This window comes from Stigmatopora argus, chromosome 4 (genome assembly GCF_051989625.1).
Source record: "Stigmatopora argus isolate UIUO_Sarg chromosome 4, RoL_Sarg_1.0, whole genome shotgun sequence".
NCBI classification, from domain to species: domain Eukaryota; kingdom Metazoa; phylum Chordata; class Actinopteri; order Syngnathiformes; family Syngnathidae; genus Stigmatopora; species Stigmatopora argus.
In genome coordinates, this window is record NC_135390.1 from 2,019,004 (window position 1) to 2,037,808 (window position 18,805).

Consider the following 18,805-nt stretch of genomic DNA (forward strand, 5'->3'; position numbering starts at 1 on the left):
GTGCATATCTTCAAATCATTTATTTATTCAATTTGTATGTTCCTTTTCTTGTTTGAGAATGACAATAGATATTTGAATTAAAACAAGGTATTGTCAATTGAAATGTAGTCAATGTTCAAGGAAGTCTAAAAGGTATTGCAACATAACATGTCTACATGATATGTTTGTCCACTCTGTGTATCATCTATTGCCCTAAAATTCAAACGCATAACTCCAACTGCACGACACTCGACACGCTCGTACCTGAAGATTTCTCTATCCGGTTTTGAACAAAACAATCGTGAAACGAAGAAAAAAAGGTAAGATTTCTGATTTTCGTCAGCGGGAAATTTTAGGTGCGCACTATATTAGAGTACTGCGTTTTTCCAGATTTTTTTGGCCCAAAATTACCTGCGTGTTATTTTCGAGTGCGCGTTATATTCGAGTAATTACGGTACATACGATACAATTAAATCTGTCAATACAAAATATCAATGACTAGATCAGTGGTCTGGTCACCAACCACCTGTCCTGCAGACCTGTACTTGTTACGGGATCGTAAATAAATAATTTCTGTTCAAAACCCAGCACTATCAACGCTTTTGAAAGATTACGTTGGCAACGCCATGCTACACTCCACAGATGCCAGATCAGGAAGACAATCTCCAGGCTAAACACTAAATAGCCTTCTTTCTCCAGTTGTTATTATAATTATTATTTTTGGTTTGATTTTTACCATCCACTTTCTATTTTTTCACAGCACACTGGATGCTGCTGCAATGCCGGCACATTAAAATTGCCTTAAAATCGTTGAATTTTACAAGTTTTCGCGTAAAAGCCGCCCCCTGATTCACAATTTTCACCTCCATATTCATGGTTTTAATAGGGAGTACATGTGTTACTTTGAAGGAAAAATCTTTTTAAAAAATCATCGTACATGGTATTTCAGAAATACTGTATGAATCCAAACGATTGTCTGTCGATTGCACATTATTTGGGTCAATATCATAAAGAAGTTAATATACCTGTCTTTGTAAATGCAAAATATCAAATTAATCAATTTGAAAAAAAGAAATAAGGCTATCTTGAAGAGAACCTGACCTTCCAATGACAGAAATTACAATTTTTTTACCAGAAATTTAAGATGTGGCGGCAATATTGGTGCTAATGTTGAAATATCTTGATTCTTTCGATTCTTACTGCAATAGTTGTCACTTTCGAACAAGAAAAAAAAGCAAAGCGGAATTTTGTTTTATTTCATAATCAAAAATGTGCAATCATTTCCTTTCTGTGTTCCGAAAGGGTGTTGCCTGTACTTAGACAAATTCAAAAAATAATTCACAGGAGCAGTACATCAAGTGTGTGTCCGTAGCGGTTTACTTTTCACCAAGTCTGTACGTGCAATTATAGCATGAGATATAGAATACGTAGGTATCAAGGCTATTTTAAAGATCGACGGCGAGACCTACAATCAGCCTTAACAACTATTGGGATGTGCTGACATGGTAAACGCTACGGTCAGAGCATGTACCTACGGTAAGATGGCGGCGCCCTGAGCAAGCAATAGCAGACAAGTAAGTGTACTTGCGTCTGGCCAGTCAAGAGCACGTTTAATTGCGGTGACGTCACGACAAAATGGCGCCATTGCGCCATGACGCGAATGGCGCCGTGACGTCATGACGCAAGCCAATGCGGCCGATACGGTCTTCTATTTCAAAATAAAGAAAAGATAAACAGATAAAACGCTAAACAAAATGTATTTTGACATCAATGAATATAATTCAAGGAAAAAATAAACCATATTTTGCATAAACGTGAAAAACACGTTCCCGTCAATGCTTGCTTGGGGCCTTGGCCATCTTACCGTAGTTAAACGTGCTCTGACCGTAGCGTTTACCATGTCAGCACATCACAATAGTTATGGCTGATCGAAGGTCTGGCGGTCAATCATTAAAATATAAACCTTGATAGCTACATAATGTGTATGCTATTATTGCAGAGAAATGGTGAACACTGTGTATGGGAATATTCCCTGGTTGTGCTTACGTTACTTCCTTTTTTAATTTGTCTACATGCAGACAACACCCTGCCTTTCGGAAAACAGAAAGGAAATGATTGGACATTAATGATTATGAAATAAAACACAATTCCACTTTGATTTTTTTCTTTTTATTTCTTGTTTTAAAGTGACAACTATTGCAGTAATTTGAACCATCGAAGAAAAAAAATCGAGCTCAAAATCAATCAAATCAAAAGCCTTTATTGTCGTCATACACAGCTGCGTATAACAAAATTGGTGGTGCTACTCCACAAAGTGTGTTTTCCCAGTAAAAAGACAAATAAGTAATATAAAAATATAAAACTCACATCTTGGCAAGGTAAATTCTAAAATATTGCACAATCTAAGATATTGCACACCCCGAAGTTATTGCACAGAAGGGATTGTGTGTCGTGCTAATGCAAGTTCAGAGTCCTGATGGCTGTGGGAAAAAAAACTGTCCCTAAGTCTATTTGTCCGTGCTTTGTGAGACCTGTAGCGTCTGCCAGAGGGCAGCAGCTGGAACAGGTTGTGACCAGGGTGGTCTGGGTCCCTGACAATGTTCCCGGCTCTGCTGAGGTAGCGAGGGCTGGCAATGTCATCCAGTGAGGGCAGAGAGCAGGCGATGATCTTCTGGGCGGTGTTGATCACTCTCTGCATGGCTTTTCTGTCTGCTGCCGTGCTTCCAGCGTACCACACTGTAATGCAGTATGCCAGGATGCTCTCGAGAGTGGCTCTATAGAAGGTTACCAGAAGCTTAGTGTCCAAGTTGTTCCTCCTGAGTACCCACAGGAATTGGAGTCGTGTCTGGGCCTTCTTCACCACTACCGTGGTGTTGGTAGACCAGGAGAGCTTGTCCGTGATGTGGACCCCCAGGAATTTGAAGGACTGGACCCTGTCTACGCATAATCCATTCATGAGGAGGCGGGTCAGATCTGTGCCGCGTTTGCCAAAGTCCAGGATTATTTCTTTGGTATTCGTGGTGTTTAGAGTGAGATTGTTCACCAAACACCACGAAGACAGTTTGTTTACCTCATCTTGGTAGGCAGACTCATCCCCCTGAGATGAGTCCGACCACAGTGGTGTCATCGGCAAATTTGATGATGGAGTTAGAGTGGTGGGTCGGTGTACAGTCGTATGTGTACAGGGAGTATAGAAGAGGACTCACTACACAGCCTTGAGGGGAGCCAGTGCTCAGTGTAAAGGAGGAAGAGAGGTGGGGACCAAGTCTAACAGTTTGTGGACGGTTGGTTAAGAAGTTCTTAATCCAGCAGCAGATGGAAGAGGATAGTCCAAGGTGGGAGAGTTTGTCAGCCAGAATGTCCGGTATTATGGTGTTGAAGGCTGAGCTATAGTCAATGAAAAGCATCCTCACATAGTTCCCATGGTCTTTTTAGGGACAGGGATAATGGTGGCAGATTTCAGGCAGGATGGGGTGATGGATTGTTGCAGGGAACAATTGAAAATCTTTGTGAAAACCCCAGTCAGCTGGTCAGCACAGGCTTTGAGCACCTTCCCAGGTACTCCGTCAGCAGCCTTTCTGGTCTTCACAATCCGCAGTACTTGTCTTACTTCATGTTCCTGAAGCTTTGGTGTATTGCTGCAGGGTGGTGGATGTGTTGAGACTGAATCCGATTTGTCAGTCTCAAAGCGGGCAAAGAAACGGTTCAGTTCCTCTGCTATTGAGGCATCTGCGTTAACAGACACTTTATTGTCCTTGTAATTGGTAATGTGTCGTATTCCCTGCCGCATCTTCTTTGGGTTATTTTCTGTGAAGTGCTCCTCAATTATCCTTGTATATGCTGCCTTAGCCTTTTTAATGCCTCTCTTCAGGTCTGCTCTGGCAGCGCTGTATGTGCTGTATTTCGAAATTAGAAGAAATTTGGCCTCCACAACATCTTAAACTTCTGGTAAGAAAGTTGTAATTTATGTCATTAAAAGCATTGGGTTCTCATCAAGATACCTATTTCTTTTTTCAAATAATTTGATATTTTGCATTTACAACGACAGGCATATTAACTTATGATTAACCATAATAATATGCTTTTGTTTCATACAGTATCTCAGAAATACCACGTGTGATGATTTTTCTTAAGATTTTTCCTTTAAAGTAACACATTGGTACTCCCTATTAAAAGCATAAATATGGAGGTGAAAATTGTGAATGGGGGCGGCTTTTACGCGAGACATTTTAAAATTCAACAATTTTAAGGCAATTTTAAGGGTGCAGTTTATACGCGCATGCGGCTTATATGCGAGTAAATATGGTACTTTTTTTTCTTGAATTTCATTTATAGTCGTCAAAATAAATTTGGTTTAGCATTTTATCCGTTTCTCCATTTTGAAATAAATAAACGTATCGGCTGGATTGTCTTGTGTTATGGCGTTTCGTCTTTGTCACCTTGCATTTACGTGCATGTCAAGTCTAATTTAGGCGCATATAAGCCGTACCCTGGATTCAGTCATCATTTTATTGAGCGACAAATACGTCTTATATGCGAGAAAATACGGTAATCTATAAACAAAAAATGTTTGTACTTTATGTACTCTACTCACAGTGAAAATAGTTCCTAAAAAAATAGCTTATTGGGGCCTTTAGTCCAAGTCCTGTTCACCAGATTCGAGAAGCATTGGATCATCGATGGAATCTTCAGGGGGCGCCGTCGGGGCAAACAGAAGGACCTTCTTTCTGCGAGAGGTTTTCGTCACACAAAGAACATGGCAACCGTCGTTTCTTTTCTTGTACAAGGACATGACACTGTCAAGACAATTGCCAAATTCAATGACTCTGACCATGTTGTCATTAATCTCCTGGTCCCCTTGTTGCAAACTGTGTGTCATACTGAAGATCTCCTGCAGATGTGTTAAAGAAAAACACGTTCTTCGTCCTTATGCTTGTCGTCTTCAGTTTGACGAGGCCCTAATCAGTTGGCAGGTAGGGATTTCTGGGTGGCTCTTGTGAAGTGTGTTGACGTCCTCACGTCTTGCCAGCTTCACGGCCTTATCTACGGCGTAAATCCCTCATAATGCTGGTTAACTTTTTTATTCCTAGTAGTTACCACTCGCTTGGTGTCCTTGGAAAAGGATATTGTTGCCGAATGTTCGTTTCTTCTTTCTTTGCATAACGCACGGTAGATTCACTTATGCCGCAGTGGCGTGCTTTAGTATATGTAGTAACGTCACTTTTTAGGTCACTGTAATCATGTCTTGTTTTTTCCTGGGCTAATTGGATGCCTTAGATTGCCCAGGACGCATAGGAGGTATTTTCAACGGCGAATCCAAATCCAAACAAAGCTAGAATAGGCTCGGCATAATCTTTCTCCATAGGTGATGTGCGCGATGGGAAAGTCACTCGGCAAATTGTCATGCTTCTCGGCCTTTATTATTCATTCTTCTATGGTGAAATATTGCTTTTTCGGTGCTGAGTGCCACCCAATTCAGGGCTGAAGAAGCTGAGCCCTGACTATCGCCATTTTTTATCCCGTCTTCTGCTTGCTAGTTTTAAAGTGAATTTTGGCATTTTAATGAACTTTTTTTCTAAAGAGGCAATGTACTGAAGACGCGAGGTGGTGAAGGATGAGAGGAGGTGCGAAAACATAGTATGGTAGTAATAATAAGGGGTAATCCTACTTCGCAGTTTTTCGATTATCGCGGCCATGCCTGGTCTACATTATACGCGAAATTCGAGGGATTACTGTACACAAGTTAAAAGAACAAATGTTCCACTGACAAATTGTATTAGATTGTTTTAATGGAACAAAAAATAAAAAAAGATTCAACTAGATTATAATGGAATACAGTGGTACCTTGTCATACGACCGCTCGTCATTCAAAATGCTCGTCTTAGGAGGGAAATTTCGATCGAATAATTCGCCCGTGAGGCGGTCAAAATTTCGTGATGCGACCAAGCCAGGTGGCCATGGCATTTTTTTTTGCATATCTTTCGTGTATAACAATATTTACGAGCACCGGATGAGTTATTCAGACCAGGAAACGCACAACACGCATGCGCGGGGAAAAGAGGGCTTTCTGGGTAATGAAGTATACTTGTGCACACAACGCCGACAGGCAATGGCACTAAGAATAAAACTTTACCCACAATCAATACGTGGGTAAGCTCAGCTGCTGCATTTCCTGTTATTGTTATCTAATACGAGGAGTATTATATTACTTCTCGTTGGCTGCTCATAAGAACATCAGGGGCACTGGCTCGCAACAGCATCCCCGGTAGCAACTCTATCATAGGTGCCGTTCGAGGGGATGCGAACACAGATGCTACAAGCTAAAAGGAGCCGCTAGCCAGCGCCCCCGAGGCTCCCATGAGCAGTGGAGCGATCGCTGATAAAAGACTGCTGCTCGTTGGCAAGTGGTCGTGCGTTATCCGATTGTGAGGACATTTGTGTGCATCATTTTCGGAATATTTTGAAGGGAATAGTACGACAGCAAACAGCCCATCGATAGCGAACGTGAGGGTGGAGTGTTTGTTCCGTTTACGAGTGCATTGTGTGGGAAAAAAAAAATGAAGCCCCCCGCCCCTTTTGTGCCCCTCTCCCCTCGGCGAAATCCGCCCAATTTTAGTTAGATTAAAAACTTTATTTCTATTAAACCACTAGTTATGTGTTACTTTGTTAATAGATGGGGAATTAGAAGAAATAAAACATTTTTCCAATCCAATATCCTGTTTTGGGTGTTTTTTCAGAGGGCTGGAACGAATTAATTTTTTTTCCATTCATTTCAATGGGAAACGTCCGCTCGAGTTACGAGAACCTCGTCATACGATCTCAGTCTCGGAACGGATTACGCTCGTATGTCGAGGTACCACTGTAATAAAAATGCCAGTTTCTATGTTGCATATAACACGCCATTTTATTGGGAAACCTACTTTGTAAATGGATGTTTTTATTGCTCTCATTAAACAACTCAATAATCGTTTATTAATTATTACATATATTTTTAAAGAAAGCCAAAAGTTGTTGATAGACCCCATCAATAAATCAAGTTTATAAATGCACTGCCACTTGGGTTGTATTGGAATTCAAAAAGTGTATTAAATTAAAATATTTGAAATCAGGTAGAGGGCAAACACTTTTTTCAAAACACTGTAACCAAAGTGGTTTAAGTTGGTAGTTGTTATGGTTATTTTTTAAGTGTGACATACCTTATTGTCTGCTCTGTAAAAAGAGTAGGGCCACATACACATACATAGCACTTTGACCCTTCCGGCCTACTGAGAAAATCCTTGATAAGTGCATTGTCAACTCGGCCCTTTCTGCCGGTCCAGCTTTCGCATGGCTCCGAGAGGATGTGCTCCACTTGGAACCTAATTGGGGTCACATGAACGCAATCATTCTATACAATCAACTGAGACTCAATTTTCTAGACTACTTTATAAGGATCGCGAGTGAATTCAATGCCTTCCTTAGACTACAAGATTTTTTTGGGTCGTGCCTGATTATGTGTCACAACATCAATACAACATTGTGTCATGATTTCACAGTTGTCTTTGCTCAGATCAGTTGTGGCACTACAAGACCAGACCTTGCCTGATCAACTTGTATTGCAGTGAAGAACACTGGAACTGTCAAGGGCAATTGAGGCACTTCATATCATTTCTTACGATCAACACATTAGTGATAAACATAGAGAAAAAGGTCAGTTCAATTAGGGGTGGGCAAAATGGAGAAAATACCAGAAAATGATTATTTGGTTTTACAAGCTTCAAGTTTTGGCAAAGTACGGTGTGTGTGAAAAGCAAACTGCTTAAAGCCTATCATTAGAATATTAAAATAATATTGGCGATAAAAACGTTGTAAAATATGATAATAAAGTTGTTAGTATTATTTTTACATTTCCCTCTCCATTTCCTTATAAAATAACTGTACCTCTCCTGGTACGTTTTAGTAAGTGATGCGCTGCAGGACAGCTGTATGATCTCCTCAAAAAATCAGAAGCAACATGTCAGAAGTGGAATAACATGTACATTCACTTCCTTGCAATTTTTTTCAGCCATTTTTATTATTTAATTTTTAATCTTTTTTAAGTTAATAAAAATGTGAAAATCCACGCTGAAACTCATGAGCGGAAGCCACTCCGCTGTCTTCCGCTGGCTACTAGGACTCAGCACAGAAGGGGAAAAAAGTAGTTATAGTAGGGATGACTCTTCTTTGCAATTTTCCGATTATGGCGGCCATGTCTGGTCTACTTTAACCACAATTTTTAAGAGATTACTGGGTGTGTGTGTGTGTAAAAAGCGTATGATGACAATCGATATTAAGCATGAAATAATCGAAAAAACATGAGTTGTGTAGGCCTGACTGAGCTGGATCGCCATTATGAGAGCCTATCAAGCCTTCCAAAAGACTAACCATAATTTCCAAGCTGCGCAGTGAAATTCATAACAAGATGGAGAGCCTTCTTTTAATATTGATAAAAGATAAACAGTTAGCAGGAGGTAGGGTGACCGAGTCGATAATATGCAAAAAATCCCGCGGAATCTACATTGACTTGAAAGCAAAGCAAGCATCTGAAAAAGGGGACTCTTCGACATCAGCTGAATCTTTCACTGTGACTCATCGCTAATTATAAAAACAACAAACTGGGATACACTCGGTTCTGAGGCATGGAGTAGGTGGGAGTTCCGCCTCGAAGGCCGCGGTGGAATACATTAACATCTTTGCCTCGGTTATTGCACAAGGTTTAAATTTAGTTTAACGTAAGATTATAACTTATTTTTAAGTGTGTGTGTACAGTAATCTAAGTTAATTTAAGATACATTTAAAGTTGGTTTTGCTCTCTCTCTTCTCCGCACACTCTATTACCATCTGTCGGTACAGAGTAATGTCGCTTTTTAGTATTGAAGATCATAACCACTGGATAGGTATTTGTTACTTTGTGAGTAGGTGGTGAATTAGAATCAATAAAAAGATCTTTTTCCATTTGCTGTTTTTTCAGAGAGTGGGAACGAATTATTTTTTATTTAAATAATTTCTATTGGAAAAAATTGAGAAGTAAATTGACATACGAGCTTGGTCCAGGAATGCATTATGCTCGTATCTCAAGGTATTGATGTCAAGATGTTTGAAATAAAAAAAAATGCTGATATTTTTCAGATTAATGTTTACTTTGTTTATTTTTGGATGAAAATTTATGAAACGTAAAATTGTAAAATAAGTGCTTTTTAAATAGTGGGGCATGATTCCTTGGGAACATGCTTTTTAATAATAATAATAATCGTACATAGGCTTTGTCATCATCATTGACTCGACAAAAGCCTAATTGTCATCATACCCAGCTGCGTATGACGAAATTGGTAGTGCTTCTCCACAAGGTGCGTCCTCCCGGCAAAAGGCCCAAATAAGTGATAATTTCAGACTCGTTGGCATTCTGCCGTGATGGATACATCGCATTACCCCTCGAGCGTAACCAAATCCCGGCGACTGCAGAAAAAGTTTGCCTCGCAGATGCCAACAAAGAAAGAAAAAAACGGATCATTTACCTCCCACTGTCTCCTCACTTACCTTCAGTCAGCAAGTAGGAGGCAGATCAACGCCCAACGTCCTTCATGTTACCTCACCCCGAAGTTATTACACAGAAGGGATGGTATGTCGTGCTACCGCAAGTTCAGAGTCCTGATGGCTGTGGGAAAAAAACTGTCCTTAAGCCTATTTGTCCGTACTTTGTGAGACTTGTAGCGTCTGCCAGAGGGCAGCAGCTGGAACAGGTTGTGACCAGGGTGGTATGGGTCCCCACAATGTTCCCGGCTCTACTGAGGTAACGAGGGCTGGCAATGTCTTCCAGTGAGGGCAGAGAGCAGCCGACGATCCTCTGGGCAGTGTTAATCACTCTCTGCATGGCCTTTTTGTCTGCTGCCGTGCTTCCAGCGTACCACACTGTAATGCAGTATGCCAGGATGCTCTCCACAGTGGCGATAGAAGGTCACCAGAAGCTTAGTGTCCAAGTTGTTCCTCCTGAGTACCCTGAGGAAATGGAGTCATTTCTGGGCCTTCTTCACCACTACCGTAGTGTTGGTAGACCAGGAGAGCTTGTCCGTGACGTGGACCCCCAGGAATTTGAAGGACAGGACCCTGTCTACGCATACAGACGCTACCCTACTTACGAAGGAGTTAGGTTCTGAGCGATTGTTCATAAGTTGAATTTTTTCGTAAGTTGCTCAGTGCTATATTTTGTATTATAATTTATGTTTAAGGCCTATATAAGTATATTGAAGGTTTATATAAGTGCATTTGTATGTTTAAGGCTTGTATAAGTAACACGCATTGGTTTGTACTGAAAAAACATTTAATAACATGGAGAAAATACATACAGTACTGTATACATACATTAGAGAGAGAGATTTACTAGAAACTGGCCGAAAGAAGCTATCTAATGACGATTGCAGTTTTCTTTTTTTCATCATAAATGATGCGGTAGCACTGTATGGCATCATTCAATTGATTTGCAAATTTTGTGCAACGTTCAATATTTGGGTCCTGCTGCTCGATCTTTATGTTTATAAATGGTACTGACGGTCGAACGATTCAAGTTGTATTCACGTGCAACGCTCACCACTTTCTCACGCGCATCAAGCTTCGTTATTATTGCCACTCATTTCAAATGAAATGGCTGGCCTCTTCCTTGCAACTCCCTCAATAGAAGCCTTTCACTTTTCACCAACCATATTGAATAATGGATGCACGAGATATTTAATGATAAAAATGAAAAAGATTCTTTGCACACTGGAGATACGTTCACGCACTTCCGCACTGCAACGAACTGGGCAGAGGAAGGTAGATGCTGGGTGAGCTGAGCTCTCACAGCGCCAGGCGTCGGTATTAGCGGCAGAAAGAAGCACTACTCGGAAAAAGGCGCGCAATACAAAATTGAACTTACGAACATTTTTCGACATAAACGCAATTTGCAGACATGTTCGTATGTACCGTTGTTCGTAACTCGAATGTTCGTAAGTAGGGGAGTGTCTGTACTACATTTTTGAGGAATGGGGCCAGATCTGTGCGGTGTCTGCGAAAGTCCAGGATTATTTCTTTAGTTTTCGTGGTGTTCAGGGTGAGATTGTTCACCGAGCACCACGAAGACAGTTTGTTGACCTCATCTCTGTAGGCCGACTCATCCCCTCCTGAGATGAGTCCGACCACAGTGGTGTCATCGGCAAATTTGATGATGGACTTAGACTGGTGGGTTGGTGTACAGTCGTGTGTACAGAGAGTACAGAAGAGGACTCAGTACACAGCCTTGAGGGGAGCCAGTCCACAGTGGAATGGAGGAAGAAAGGTGGGGACCAAGTCTAACAGTTTGTGGTCAGTTGGTTAAGAAGTTCTTTATCCAGCAGCAGATGGAAGAGGATTTTTTGTTTATAATTTTGGCTGTAATTGATTTTGTAACCACATCCACTACAAGTAGTGGCACTCCCGTCAGTATTGTACATTTTTTTGTTTTATTTTTAAATTACCTTACATAACCAAATAATTTATACAGCATATATAGGCAATCAACCAAAATCTTATGAAATCTTGTCAAATGATATTTTAACCCAAGTCTAATACATATACAAAACATTACATACCATTTAATATATACCTTTTGAGATTATCAATAAAAACTGAGAGAGGCTATATGATAGCTTTATACACAAATAGTAAAATACCTTTCATCATTGGCAGTTAGTTCATCAAGTTCCCTTCGACAAAAAATATCCGCTTCATGTCGGTTAAAAAACAGCAACAGAGTTTTCCTGGGGACACACATACCAAACAAATTTATTTGAGGCTTAGTAACTTTGACTTTCTCCAGAGTAATCATTACATAGTAGCCTATTAGGAAACTTTAAAACAAGAATCATTACTGCAAGTTTGCATACCTTAACTATCATTCTTTACCAGTCAGTTTTTTTTATTTCTGTTTCATTTGTAGGTGTGCACAAATAGTAATTTTCTGGCATATCACAAAATATTGTAAACCCTGACCTGAAGATCTTTTTAACATGCACCTTTAACACTCCAATCAATCTTTTTTTATTTTAAATAGTACCCGAGAACCATGACATTTTAAGTTTAGTAGATGCAGTAGTTCTCTGAGAAATTAAAAAAAAAAATCAAAAAAAATTAATTCTGACTTCATGTACCAAAATTAAAATGGAATATTAATTTACGTGACCTAAAGAAAATCACAAGGTTTGATAAAAATAGATGAATTAATTTTCTAGAGAAAAGAAGTACCAAACCATTCATGAACTCCCGTCTTTGAACCGCTTTGCCAATTATCCCAAAGCCTGGCTGCTGAATGGACATTGTGGTCACAACCCTACTTAGAGCTGTGCTACAGGCGTATATCTCGTGTCATTTTTTGTATGCTGCTGTCTAGTCTTTTGTTCTTTATTGCCTTGTTGATTTTATCTTCAACCAGCACAAGGGACTAAAGATGGGAATTAGCCTTCGGCTATAATCTTACATATTTATGTTCATAAACGTTAATATATGTATATGTTCATTAAGATGTATTGTCCCTATTTTAAAGAAATCAAACACAAAGTGCGCTGAAATGAAGAAAAACAAAAGGAAAACCTTAACAAGCAGCTGTGACAAGTCGTAACCAGACCTATATCCCGATGAAACCTTAATTGATTGTTAATTTAGTCAAATATGCATGTTCACACACACAAAAAAACCCAGAAAATCACATTGTTTGATTTTTAAAGAAGTTATTTGCAAATCATGGTGGAAAATAAGTATTTGGTCAATACCAAAAGTTCATCTCAATACTTAGTTTTGTACCCTTTGTTGGCAATAATGGAGGCCAAATATTTTCTGTAACTCTTCACAAGCTTTTCACACACTGTTGCTGGCATTTTGGCCCATTCCTCCATGCAGATCTCCTCTAGAGCATTGATGTTTTGGGGCTGTCGTTGGGCAACACAAACATTCAACTCCCTCCACAGATTTTCTATGCGGTTGAGATCGGGAGACTGGCTAGGCCACTGCAGGACCTTGAAATTCTTCTTACGAAGCCACTCTTTTGTTGCCCTGCCTGTGTGTTTGGGATCATTGTCATGCTGAAAGACCCAGCCACGTCTCATCTTCAAAGTCCTTGCTGATGGAAGGAGATTTTCACTCAAAATCTCTCGGTACATGGCCACATTCATTCTTTCCTTTACACAGATCAGTCGTCCTGGTCCCTTTGAAGAAAAACAGCCCCAAAGCATGTTTCAACCCCCATGCTTCACAATGGTTATGGTGTTCTTTGATTGCAATTCAGTATGTTTTCTCCTCCAAACACGAGAACCTGTGTTTCTATCAAAAAGTTCTATTTTGGTTTCATCTGACCATAACATTCTCACAGTCCTCTTCTGGATCATCCAAATGCTCTCTAGCGAACCGCAGATGGGCCTGGGTGTGTACTGGCTTCAGCAGGGGGACACGTCTGGCAGTGCAGGATTTGAGTCCCTGGCGGCGCATTGTGTTACTGATAGTGGCTTTTGTTACTGTGGTCCCAGCTCTCTGTAGGCCATGCACCATGTCCCCCCGTGTGGTTCTGGGATTTTTTCTCACCGTTCTTGTTATCATTTTGTCGCCACGGGGTGAGATCTTGCATGGAGCATCAGATCGAGGGAGATTGTCAGTGGTCTTGTATGTCTTCCATTTTCTAATAATTGCTCCCACAGTTGATTTCTTTACACCAAGCGTTTTACCTATTGCAGATTCAGTCTTCCCAGCCTGGTGCAGGTCTACAATTTTGCCTCTGGTGTCGACAGCTTTTTGGTCTTGGCCATAGTGGAGTTTGGAGTATGAGAAACTGAGGTTGTGGACCGGTGTCTTTTATACCGATAATGGTTTAAAACGGATGCTATTAATACAGCTAACGAGTGGAAACGTCTTTGACAGCCAGATATATTGCTTGTTTGTAGGTGACCAACTACTTATTTTCCACTCTTATTTGGAAATAAATTGTTTAAAAATCAAACAATGTGATTTTCTATTTTTTTTTCCACATTCTGTCTCTCATGGTAGAGATGTTGACAATTACAGGCCTCTCTTATCTTTTCAAGTAGGAGAACTGGCACAATTGGTGGTTGACTCAATACTTATTTGCCCCACTGTACATAATGTAGCTGTTATGAGTCTCCGGGTGAGTGAAGCGGAGTTGAACGCAGGTAACCAGGTGGACACAGGCGAGTGCAGGTACACTAGCCTAAAATTTAATGACAAGTTGGTTCACCAAATGAAGCCTTAAATACAAAACAACAACTGGGAAAAAGTAACAACACAACAAAAACTAACTTACTGGGGAAAACACTAGGAGGAAGTTTTTCTGTTTTTTTTCCACATTCTGTCTCTCATGGTTGAGGTTTACCCATGTTGACAATTACATGCTTTGGTGGTTGACTAAATACCTATCTGCTGTGCATGAAATTGAGCGCAGAATCTCAGAGCAAGAAAACCCTTTTTTTAATCTGGAGTTTTGCCAAGATTTTTTAGGCAGTTCTAAAATTTAATCGCGTCATCACATCCGGCTTTATGGCCAGGCCCAACAACTACATAAGTCTAAGCACGCCATCAGTGTCTCTTCCTGCTTAGTCAGTCGGTTTAACATCTTAGTAATGCCTTTAATAGGCACATTACCTTGGTTTTCACTTCATTAAGAGCCATACAAATGAAGATCTATTTAATAGAAATCCCACCTCTCCATTTATTGGAACAGTTGGCATACTCTCTTTGCAGAAGTGATACATTGCCGTACTACTGGTGGTGGTGTAGTGGTCTGAGCACTCCATTTACCGATACTGGCATTGACTAACGGGGCATACCAACTAGTCCGATAACAGTAGGCTAGAAATCCCCAACCAAAGCTGTCTCTGCAGTGAGAGAGCATTTTACAAAGAATAGTTTTGCGAACTTGAAGCAAAACCAACACGGCTTGGCAGGTTTTTTATGCTGGTTATTGGGTTAATACTATCTGTCTCACCACCCTTTTATAAAAATATTTAGGGAAATCTTTATTTTATTAAGATATGTGTTGATTTTAGTATTGACCGTTTTATTTTACTATTCACTATTATAAAGATTGAAATTTGCAGTTTAAAACGTGTGGCATGGAGCCTATCACAGCTACCTCATTGCCAGCCAATCGTAACAAGACAATTGTATTTTTCTAAGGTAAAGGTTTGATAATTGAATGTAAAAATTATTGTAAATACATCATGGATGAAAACAATTCCTACAGACCTGATTGTGGTGATCTCCTGTAGTGCCAGTCGAATGAGACGAGACATTGGAGTGAATCCTGTACCTGCTGCCAAAAGGTAGAGAACTGTGGTATCATGTAGGGGGCGGAGACTGAAGGTACCATCTGGACCACTAACAGATATATGGTCACCTAAAGGATTCAAGAAAAATTACATCACAAAGGGAACATTAACAGAGTAAAGTGGGAGTGGAGCAGGAGTGGAGCGGGAGTGGGGCGGGAGTGGGAGCGGTGAGGGAGCGGTGAGGGAGCGGAGAGGGAGCGGAGAGGGAGCGGTGAGGGAGCGGAGAGGGAGCGGAGAGGGAGCGGAGAGGGAGCGGAGAGGGAGCGGAGAGGGAGCGGAGAGGGAGCGGAGAGGGAGCGGAGAGGGAGCGGAGAGGGAGCGGAGAGGGAGCGGAGAGGGAGCGGAGAGGGAGCGGAGAGGGAGCGGAGAGGGAGCGGAGAGGGAGCGGAGAGGGAGCGGAGAGGGAGCGGAGAGGGAGCGGAGAGGGAGCGGAGAGGGAGCGGAGAGGGGGCGCTGCGGAGAGGGAGCGGAGAGGGAGCGGAATTGGAGAGGGAGCGGAGCGGGAGCGCTGCGGAGAGGGAGCGCTGCGGATTTGGAGTGGAGCGGAGTGCGAGCACTGCGGAGTGGAGTGGAGCACTGCGGATGCGGAGCGAAGTGGAGTGGAGCACTGCGGATGCGGAGCAGAGCGGAGTGGGAGCACTGCGGATGCGGAGCGGAGTGGAGCACAATGGATGCGGAGCGGAGCGGAGTGGGAGCACTCCGGATGCGGAGCGGAGTGGAGCACTGCGGATGCGGAGCGGAGTGGAGCACAATGGATGCGGAGCGGAGCGGAGTGGGAGCACTCCGGATGCGGAGCGGAGTGGAGCACTGCGGATTTGGAGCGGAGTGGAGTGAGAGCGGGAGGAGGAGGAAGAGTAGGAGTAGGAAGAGTAGGAGAGCAGAGCAGAGCAGAGTAGAGTGGAGTGGAGTAAAGTAGAGTAGAGTATGATACTGCATGCAGCATTAGACATAGTCTCTGTCATGCTGGATGATGCAAGTGCTGCAAAAATAAAAATTATCCCTCTGTCCAATGTCATTGTTGCAAGACGTATAAATGACATTGCTGATGATATTAAAGAAGAGCTGGTAGATAAAGTCAAAGACAAATGTTTTGCCTTACATTTTGATGAAGCAACTGACAGCAACAAAGACTGTTTGTTTATTGCTCATGTACGTTTTGACTTGACATGACCTCTGTGGGGATATACTTTTTTGTAAATATGTCAGAGACAGAGCCATCACTGAAGAGCTATTTGAAATGTTAGACTGCTTCCTGACTGAGAATGGGCTAAAGTGGGAGAACTGCATTGGTGTTTGCATTGATGGTGCACAGACCATGGCAGGGAGGAGAAAAGGACTCCGGACTCTCATCAAGAAGGCTTCACCTAATGGTGAGTGGACACAGTGTTATACACAGAGAAGCAATAGCATCAACGCACCTTTCCTCTGAATTAAGTGAGGTTTTGACTGACATTATAGGTGTAGTCAATTTAATAGAGACCAGACCACTAAAAAAAGAATGTTCTCTGCTATCTGTGAGGAGATGGGAGCGGAACATCAAGCTGTGCACATTCTCCTTCTATTTGGAACTTCTTACATGTGTGAGACCGGCTTCTCTGTTGTTGCTGCTCTGAAATGCAAATACAGGTCCCAGCTACACATTAAGAAGGACCTGAGAGTTGCTGTGTCCTGCTTCAAACCCCGCTTCGAAAAGCTGTGCATTGCAAAACGTGCTCATTCTAGCCATTAATCCAGACATCATCTTTGATTTAAAAATCTGCACAAATTATTTTATATTTTTTTGTTTTGCAGGTCAGTTTTTTTAAAATATTTTGCTCCTAAATTAATGTTGGTGATCAGTTTGAATGCATAACTATTTATTGATTTTATGTAATTTTATTTTTTAGTATCATGGTTTAACATGGTCAATCAAAATATATGTATAGTTTAATTAAGGATTTTATTTTATTTTTACATTTCAGATGCACTTTTAATCTTTTCTGTTACAGTTAATAAAGCTGTTCTTTGTTGTGAATTGGTCCATATTTCTTTTTTCATTCTCTTATATGTTAATAAGGATACAGTGTTATCCAAAGTTGTACATATAACAAATTGTATAGACAAATGATACTATTTATAGTCACGCATGGAGGCGAGAAATGTCTTATTCTTCCTAGGGGGGGCATGACAGAAAATAATTGAAAAGCACTGGTTTAGAGGAAGCATACAAAAAGCTAGCTCAGAGATTTCAGATGTCAGTTTCCACTGTGAGAAACAGTGAGTAAATTGAAGACCACAAGCACAGTTCTAGTTAAGGCCCGGAGTGGCAGGGAAAGAAAAATCTCAGATAACCAGAGCCAAAGGATGGTGAGAACAGTCAAATTCAACCGACAGACTAGCTCCAAAAGCTCCAAAGACCTACAACATGATCGTGATGCAGATGTTGTCACTATTCAGCGCACTTTGCACAAGGAGATGCTGAATGGGAGAGTAATGCGGCAGAAGTGTTTTCTACGCACATGCTACAAACAGAGTCACTTGAGCAAAAGCACATTTGGAAGAACCAGCTTCATATTGGGGGATAAGGTGCTGTGGACTGATGAACCTAAAATGGAGATATTTGGACATAACAAGGGCCGGTATTCAAGGCAGAAGAAGAACACAGAATCCCAAGACAAACACTTGCTACCCACAGTAAAATTTGGTGGTGGTTCCATCATGATGTGGCCAGTCCAGGTAATGGCAAATTTGTAGAAGTTGAAGGTGCATGGAATCCAGTCAGTATCAGCAGATACTTACGAACTATGTTCAAGAATCATTGACAGATGTGAAGTTGTGCCGATGCTGGAAAATTCAACAAGACAATGACCCTAAACACTGCTCAAATTCTACTGAGTCATTCATGCAGAGGAACAAGTAAAACATTCTGGAATGGCCATTTCAGTCCCCAGACGTGAATATTATTGAAAATCTGTGGTGTCATTTAACGCAGGCTGGCATGCTCAGAAACCATCAAACCTGACTGAACTGGAGATGTTTTGTAAAGAAGAATGCTTAAAAATACCTTCAACCCTAATCCAGATCCTCATTGGACGCTATAGGAAGCATTTAGAGCAGGTGTCTCAAACCGATTCCGCCGAGGGTCGCAGTGGGTCCTGGTTTTTGTTCCAACCGATCCAGTGCCGAGATTTTAACCAATCAGGTGTCTTCTAAAATAAGTAGCACCTGGCTGCAATCAACTGATTAACTGATTACACTTGCAAAAGGTATCCTCTTGTTGAGTTGGAATGAAAACATGCACCCACTGCGGCCCTTTAAGGACCGGTTTGAGACCACTGATTTAGAGGCTGTTATTAAATAAATACTAAATAGTGATGTGATTTTTCTGTTGGGGTTCCCAAATTCATGCACCTGCCTTCTTTTGTTTAAGTATATTTGTTGGACACTTTTTGTAAATCCTATAAATTTAATTTCACTTAAAAAATATCTGT

At 41.2% G+C, this 18,805-nt stretch overlaps 1 protein-coding gene and 1 long non-coding RNA gene across 9 annotated transcripts in view; one reads left to right on the plus strand and one right to left on the minus strand.

Annotated features, from left to right (window-relative positions):
* LOC144072555 (uncharacterized) overlaps positions 1 to 17,429 on the plus strand; it is a 42,241-nt gene extending 24,812 nt beyond the window's left edge. The window contains exon 5 of the long non-coding RNA XR_013299832.1: positions 16,542 to 17,429. This is a non-coding gene — a long non-coding RNA (uncharacterized LOC144072555). The remainder of the gene's footprint in view (positions 1 to 16,541) is intronic.
* The window catches only part of cyb5r4 (cytochrome b5 reductase 4), a 110,539-nt gene that overhangs the window by 3,722 nt on the left and 88,012 nt on the right, over positions 1 to 18,805 (minus strand). For 6 of the 8 annotated variants that reach the window (XM_077597634.1, XM_077597633.1, XM_077597635.1 and 3 more), the window contains one exon: positions 15,258 to 16,142. In XM_077597634.1, coding sequence (XP_077453760.1) covers positions 15,442 to 16,142 — 701 coding nt within the window. In that variant the 3' untranslated portion in view covers positions 15,258 to 15,441. Of the gene's footprint in view, positions 1 to 7,175; positions 7,338 to 11,678; positions 11,766 to 15,252; positions 16,143 to 18,805 lie in introns of those variants that run through there. The other 2 variants (XM_077597639.1, XM_077597638.1) reach the window with 1 other exon arrangement.